We start from the raw sequence: 7,926 nt of genomic DNA, 5'->3' as shown, positions 1-7,926 counted from the left end.
GGGAGGGGAGGCTGCGGCAGAGGGGAGGCTGCGGCAGAGGGGAGGCTGTAGCAGGCAGCTGATGGGCTGGCTCCCGCCCGGCTCAGGTGGCCCCAGGAGTATGGGTGTGGTTAATGGCCAGCAGGGGGACGGGGCCATCAGCCTGTCCTTCCCGAATGCACAGTCACGACCACGACAAGGGCCACGAGGCTCAAGTCCACATGGCTGTGGTCTGAGTGTCCCAGGATCCCCGCTGGAACTCGGGCAGGTTGTGACGGCACTGGGGCGAAGCTTCCTCCCATTAGGGTATGGGCAGGCGGGCCTCTGGGCCATGACCAGGCATCGGGGTGTGCCTGGGAATGTGGAAGGTCAGGGGAACACGGACAGGCCCTGGCCCTCCAGGCATAAACCCTATTCTTACAGACCACCAGGCTTCGGGGGTTTCCATCACTGGCGACAGGGTGGACCCGAGCGGAGGGCTCTGACCCGGCGGGCCAGGGCACAGGGGCTCACCAGCAGGGAGATGGGCCGGAACTCAGAGAGGCTCCGGCCCAGCAACCTGGGCGGCCGCAGCTTCAGCTTCATGTAGAGCTGGGTGACGACTTCACGGGTCAGCCGGGGGGTGGTAGCCAGGGCCTTCCACAGGGGCAGGACCTGCCTATGGAGGAGCGGTTCCACTGCCAGGGGCCCGCTGGGGGACCGGCCCCGCACACCTGAGGGCATCCAGCCCTGAGCAGGAGCAGGAGCAGGACCCTCCCTCAGGAGAGCTGTGAGCTGATGACCGCCTCACCCCCGGCACCCAGCGCACCGCGGTCCTCCCAGCCTGTCTCTTCATCTGGAGGGCACAGCCCAGCCGAGGAAGACGGGAGACGGGCCAAGCCAGGACCCCGGGCACCGCCTAGGCCAACTCCCATGTCCGCAACCCCTCAGACTGGGGGAGGTAGGTACAGCTGCTGCATTTCTGAGGTGCTCCTGGCAATCCGGCACTGCGGGCCTCAGCCCAGCACCCAAGTCAGAGCCTCACCACCCACAGGACATGAGGCAGAGGGACGGCTGGGGCTGCACCCCCGGGGCCTCGCTCACATGTGCTCATGCACCTCAGCTGACCCAGCCCCTCTGTGGATTGGCCTCCAAGGGCGGAGACTGAGACGCCTCACCCTGAAGCTCCCTCCAAGAATTGCTGTGCCCTCTGGGGCCCCTCAGCCAGGACATCTCTGGGGACCCCAGGAGCCCTGGTTCAGAGTTGAGGAAGAAGGGCTGAGTCACGGGAGCCCTCAGGCACCTCCGCCTGCCAGAGCCTAGAGCTGAAACTGCAGCCTGGGAGGGCCCACGATGGTGGCCCGTGGCGAGGGTCCTACCTCTCTGACGGGTGGCCCAGGCACAGGACCACCTCCACCGTCTCCTGCGTGTGCCGGGCCCCCAGAGCCGAGACAGCCTGCATCACCGTCTGCCGGATGCCCTTGAACACGATGCCCGGCAGCTCCCGGAACAGGCCCTGCAGGACTTCAGCCACCTGCACAGGGCGGGCCACGCAGCTCAGACCGGCGCTGCTGTGCCAGCCTCCCCTCTCGGTCGCCTTTGGTGGCAGCCCACCGTGAGCCCCGTGAGCCCCGTGAGCCCCGTGAGCCCCACGAGCCCCACGAGCCCGGGGCCCAGCGCTGGACCTGCAGGCGCCCCACCTGCTCAGGCTTGACGCCAGGCTCCTGGAACATGGTCAGGAGGAGCTGCGAGGCCAGGTCGCAGCGCAGGGGGCCGTGGCTGCCGAGGCCGTGCAGGAGTGAGAGGACCAGCTGCGTGTGCTGTGCCACCGTCAGGGTCTCGTTGAAGGCCTGGGAACGGCGGGGGTGAGGCCAGAGGCCAGCGAGGCCAGGGGCAAGAGCCCAGACACAGCAAAGAACCCCAAAGGGCCTCTCTGCCTCTCAGCAGGCCCCGAGCCCCAACCTGCCCTGGCTGAAGTGAGGTTGCTGCAGGCTCTGCAGACCCTCCTGCCCCACAGCCAGCAGGGGGCCCCTGCCCCATGGCAGGCTGACAGCCTCTTGCTCCACCTGCCCTCCCGCTATCTCCACGGTCACCTTCTCAGAACAAACATGCACTCCAAGTATTGGATGCCCAGATTCTGCTCCCTGGCTCTCTCTCGGGAACCCACTAGAGACGACAAGCTTCTGGGTCTGGGGCACCTGGGAGGGGCTCAAGGCACCATCTGCATGAGGGTGTCACTGTCCCAGGAGGGGCGTCACTGTCCCCAGGGTGGGCAGGTCTCAAACCTGCTCAGAACCCTCACCCAAAGGTGGGGAGGCCGAGGCACAGAGAAGTGAGCCACCGGGCACTCAGCGGGGAGCTGGAGAGCTCGTTCACCACACCGGACTCCGGACTCCCGGCTGGGAGGGGAGGGCTGAGTGCGGGGGCATATGAGGGCGGCAGCAGAGGAGAGCGGGAAAGGGAGGCCAGCTGCCCTACTGAGGCCAGGACTGGCCCTGGCAAACCCAAATGAGCCGTCACCCTGGACAGGAGCCCCAGAGGAAGGCCAGAGGAAAGAGCCCCGAGGAGGCCCCTAAGACACCGAAGAGAAACTCACAACCTTCAGGTCCAAGTGAGTCAGAACTGGAGGATACAGGGTCAAGATTTTAAAGGAAGATGGAGGCAGGTCTCCCCTGGTCCTGGCTCTGCCCAGGCTGCTGGAACCTGCATTGCCCCACACACACAACGTGCTAGGCAGTGAGGGGCCGGCTCGGTCCCACCCAGGGCAGTGTGCGGGAGCTGCAGGGGCGCAGCCCAGCTGTGGCCTCACCTTCACTGTGTGGTAGAGCTTTGCCTGCCATTCCCTGGAGCCCCTCACTTCCCATTGTTTCAGTCTGTTCACATGCGGCAGCTCCACCGTCCTCCCTGAGTGAGGTCCGCAGTCAGGGAGCGGCTTTGGCCTGGGGCTGACTCCCTTCTCTCCAGCACCCACCCCAAGTCACAGACCAGAGTGAGGCCCATGGAAAGCCAGGGAGCCCAGGAGCAGGGCCAGCTTGCCAGGAAATAGAAGGATGCCTTCCCTCCTCACTCTCACACCCAGCTCACCCTTCTGTAAAACCAGGAGCTGGAGGAGGAGGTGGACACACTGACAGGAGAGATTCCGGGTGACCTCGTCCTTGTCCCGCCACAGCAGAGTCAGCAGGCCTATCTGGTGGCCCAGCATGGAGGGCGTGGCCTCTTCCTGGCAGGTGAGCAGGTGGGCAGAAAGCCTGGTCTTCATTTCTGCTGTCCCAGGCTTCCCACTTTTGGACTCTCAGTTCGTTCCTGTGCTGTGTCTGGTGTGGACACGCCCTGGCTCAGCATCTAAAGATGGGCCCTCGCTCCAACTCTGGGGAAGGCCTTCACCTCTTTGACCTGTTTCCTCATCTATAATAGGGGCATCTCCAGCATTTACAGTGAGAAGTTAGTGGTGTGTCATTTCCTGTATGCATGTATGAGTGCATGCATATATTTAATGATTCTGGCTAATTTAAGATTTTTCATATTTATCATTGGTTTTCAGCAATTTTGGAGTGAGGTGCCTCAGTGCGTTATTCTAAGTGTTTATCCCATTGAGATTCTTGGATGTATGGGATATGGAGAGAGAGAGAGAGAGATTTGCTATAGGGCACATGTGCTTGCCAGAGAGATAGAGAGACAGAAAGTGAGAAATCACCCACCAGGGGAGATGACCACACCACAATCCCTTCTCCTCCAGTCTCCTCTTGGAATTTTGGGCATACACACACATGCCCAGTGTGAGTTTTAAGTCAACAGGTCTGGGACTTGAACGACCACGGTCAACTACAATGGAGTCCAGCAATGTAACCATTACACCTATTGCTGGTCCCATATACATATACTAGTAATTTTTAAAAAAACTTATTTATTTCATTTTATTTGTTATTATTATTAATAGTTTAATTTGACCAGACAGAGACAGAGAGAAGAAAAATGAGAAAGCAAACCACCAGGTCTGGGACTTGAACCACAGTGTGCCATGTGGGAGCCCAGCGCCACCCGCTGGCCTTGGGTTCATATTTTTCATCAAATTTCGGAAATTTCAGTCATTACATCTTCCACTGTTTCTTTCTGTGCTAATCTTCTCATCGCTCCTTCTGAGACTCCAATTACACTTGGTCCTGTTGCACAGGTCACTGTGGCCCTGGTTACCCTCTCCCCAGTCCTTGCCCTCTGTGTTCCTCAGTTTCAGTAGGTCCCATTAGACCACCTTCATGATCACTGATATTTCATCTGCAGTATCTCATCTTCTGGCAAATGGATCCAGTGCATTTTAATTTTGAGATTCTGTATTTTATTTGCCATTCTAGAATTTCCATTAGAATCCTTTCAATAGTTATCATTTGTCTGTTGATAGTTCATATTTATTCTTTTATTATGTTCATGTTTTCCTTTAGGTTACTGAACACATTTATGATAATTGTCTTAAGATTTCAAGTTCCATCATCTCTGTCGTTTGTAGATATACTTCTACTGAGTAGTTTGTCTCCTGATTATGGGTGAAATTTCCTGCTTTGTCACCATGTCAAGTAATTTTTTATTGTATGCTGGACATTGTGAACATTCCATTGAATTTTTATCTAGCAGGCAGTTAATTGATCTTTTTGAGACTTGAGTTTAAGTTTTTGTTAGGCCAGATTGGGAGTAGCCTTTACTCGGACACTGAGATGACCCTGGTACTGAGGCACAGTCTTTATGGGCTATTCAAGGAGACTGGCTCTGGAGCTGCTTCCCTGCCCAGGAAGCAACCTGAGATTCCAGCTCCCTCCAAATCCCTGAACTACCAGCTCTGCCTCCACAGCTCAGCAGCATTAGCAATCCTGCTTCTAAGGCTTCAGACCAGAAAATAACTTCAAGCAGAAGGCTGGCATGATTGTGGGGCCCTCCCCATCTGTCCTTCCTTTGGCTGGTACAGTTCTGTGCTGCCTGTTGGCACACCTACATTCAGTTATTTCATGTGTTCTGACCCATTTTCTAGTTTCCTACAATGGAAAAGTGAGACTAAAACCAGGTGTTGGGGGTAGGGAGGTGGTGGAGACTCCCATGTAGTCGACCACGGTTCGAGTCCCGAACCCAGTGATTTAAACTCATGCCAGGCACGAGTGCATTCGTTCCCAAGATCTGAGAGAAGAATGGAGGAGAAGGGATTGTGGCGTGGCCATCCCCCCTGGGGGGTGATTTTTCACTTTCTGTCTCTCTCTCTCTGTCTTTCTGGTGAGCGCACGTGCCCTATAGCAAAACCTCGCCCCAAGAAAAGAAGCCAGAGTGTGCCCTTAACATGACACAGTGGTTGCTCTTTGCCTTCTGTCTCAAAGCCTTACAAGGTCCTGCTGGGTCAAGGAGCTAAGCACCTGCTTCCGAGGCCTCCCCCACACTTCCTCCTCCCTCACAGCTCCACCACAGCCTTGAACGCTACCCTCCTAGGTGCCTCTACGACCTTAGTTTGCCCTGGTTGATGTCTCTTCCTGAAGCACTCGATTCTCTACCCCACTACAGGCCTCAGCTTGGTAAGACATCCTCTGTCGATGTTGTCCTGATTGCTTTATTTTCACTTCTGATAACATTTTATTGTGATATGTCAAACTTGAAATACTACAAGAGTCATCCAGAGACCCCACACATCCCTCACCCCACTTTCCCCATCGTGCACCTCCCTCACCCTGCTTACCCCATGTGCACCTCCCTCATCTGCTTACCCCATTGTGTAAACCTTGCCCTGCAGGCATCTTCATCTCTCTGTCTCTCTCTGTCTCTCTTTCTCTCTGTGACTGGAGACATTGGGTTATTTTACTTCAGAATGCTTCAGTGTGTATTTCCTAAGCTTGAGGGCATTTATTTACATAATCACAATGCAATCATTGAAATTAGAACACCTATTTAGCATTGATGCAATACTGTTGTCTAACCCACCGCCTATATTTAAGTTTCACCAGTTGTCTCTGACCATCTGTCTCACACACACGTTTCTTTTCCAGTCAACATCTCCCCTAATCTTGTATCTGAAATACTTCCTCAGTTTTCTGTCTTTCCCAGTCATGACACTTTTGAAAAGTACAGAGATAGTGCCTTGGATTTGTCTGGCGTTTCCTCACTATTGTTTTAGGTTCTGGTTTCCAGCAGGAACGTCCTTGGGGGCGAGCTACATGCCCAGGAGGACGCAGCCAGGTGGCGCCTTCCCTCAGTAGTGGCCCTGAGCTTCCACTCTGGTGGAGCCTGTTTGACCAACCTTGTAGTTTGAGTGATTGCCTTCCACCGTCTGTCTAGGAATCTTTACACCAACTTGTACGGACGATCTAAGTTTATTTCTGAAAACTGGTGGTTTTTATTTTTACATTGAGCTTTGTGACTACTTGAAGTTACTTTTTGTGCATGATATGATTTGGGGTGAGGCTGGCAATGGTTTGAATGTGTCCCCCAGAGGTTCCTGGGTTGGAAGGTGGCGAGCCAGCGCACTGATGTGGAGAGGGTGGAGGCTTAATCCGACTGTGCTGTTGAATGGTGGGGGCCTTTGAAGGTAGCGAAGTCACCAGGTGGGCCCCCCATTATTAACCCCTGGTGGGTTTATAGGAGCAGACACAGGGCACACACAGCTCTTGCCCTCTTGTCATGTTGTGGAAGGCTGTGCACCAGCGAGTCTGCCGAGGTTTCTCAGAAAGCAAACAATTGCCATGATTGGTTCCCTTCAAAAAGCCTGACCTTCGAAACCTTGCTCTGATTGGCCACTAGAATCCAACCACGATGCCTGGCCCACAGTAGCCAGACGACCAGGAAGACAACACAGATGACCAGGAAGACGACACAGACGACCAGGAAGACGACAACGACCAGGAAGACGACGACGACCAGGAGAGCCTGAAGAGTTGAAACACCGCACGGTCTCCAGACGACCCTAAAGAGTTGTAACACTACATCGTCTCCGGATGACCCTGGAGAGCTGTGACACTGCGTCGTCTCCGTGCTGCTCACAATAGACGATGCCACCCTAAAGAGTTGTAACACTGCATTGTCTCCGTGCTGTACCTTGCTGCCCACAATAAACAGACGACACTGAAGACACAGTGTCATCTCCGTGCTGTAACACTACGCCGCTTGTCCCGGCTCTCACTCCACTCAGGAAACCTGTTCGGCTGTCCCCGCCCCCTCCCCCCCCAGGTCGGGACAAAGGCATAAACAGGGACCTGAGTACGAAGGATCCAGTGAAAAGCACCCGAGGAGGGGACGGCAGAGAATCATCCGGGAAGGGGACGGCAGAGAATCGTCCTGAGATAGGACGACAGAGAATCGTCCGGGAAGGGGACGGTAGAGAATCGTCCCGAGAAAAGCCGCAGAGGAGGACAGCAGAGAATCGTCCCGAGAAAGGCTACAGAGGAGGACGGCAGAGAATTGTCCCAGTGAGTAACAAAGATCACTTACTTATAAGTAATAAGGGTAATAATGGGACAAGTAATAATGGTAATAATGGGACAAGAGCTTAGTCAGCACGAACAAGAGCTTAGTCAGCACGAACAAGAGCTTAGTCAGCATGAACTATTCATTCAGGGCTTAAAAGAAGCCCATGCCACTATGGTCGATCTAACCAAGGATTCTAAAATTGAAAAGGAACAGGGAGAGGATCTTATTTCCCTAGATAGTGAGGAAAAAGTTAAAAGCCCTGAAGGTGAGACAAAACCCAAAAAATCCAAACAGCTAAAAAACAAAAACAACCTTAAGGCTCTACAAGAGCCAACGAAAAATGAGTCAAAAATTGAGTCAGTTTTTTGGACAATGTGCTGCTGTTTATTGTATTTCTATATGGTCTCTGCTTGGGATGGTTATGTGTTTATCATCAACCTTATTCCACTGCATGTGTTTGTGTTGATACTGATGCAGAGATATAGCAAAAGAGTCTACATAGCATATAGCATTTTCTACATTGTGGGTTTAATATTA

General features: G+C 54.1%; 1 protein-coding gene across 6 annotated transcripts in view; it reads right to left on the bottom strand.

Annotated features, from left to right (window-relative positions):
• The window catches only part of LOC102476342 (maestro heat-like repeat family member 5), a 47,746-nt gene that overhangs the window by 15,540 nt on the left and 24,280 nt on the right, over nt 1-7,926 (bottom strand). For 4 of the 6 annotated variants that reach the window (XM_006152100.1, XM_006152104.1, XM_006152101.1 and 1 more), the window contains 5 exons: nt 3,043-3,178; nt 2,768-2,862; nt 1,659-1,808; nt 1,338-1,492; nt 493-637 (listed from right to left, as the gene is read on the bottom strand). In XM_006152100.1, coding sequence (XP_006152162.1) covers nt 493-637; nt 1,338-1,492; nt 1,659-1,808; nt 2,768-2,862; nt 3,043-3,178 — 681 coding nt within the window. The remainder of the gene's footprint in view (nt 1-492; nt 638-1,337; nt 1,493-1,658; nt 1,809-2,767; nt 2,863-3,042; nt 3,179-7,926) is intronic. The other 2 variants (XM_006152103.1, XM_006152106.1) reach the window with 2 other exon arrangements.

This window comes from Tupaia chinensis, unplaced genomic scaffold (assembly GCF_000334495.1).
Source record: "Tupaia chinensis unplaced genomic scaffold, TupChi_1.0 Scaffold000335_1, whole genome shotgun sequence".
NCBI classification, from domain to species: domain Eukaryota; kingdom Metazoa; phylum Chordata; class Mammalia; order Scandentia; family Tupaiidae; genus Tupaia; species Tupaia belangeri.
Note: the sequence above shows the minus strand (reverse complement) of the source record. Positions and strands in the feature narration are given on the sequence as shown.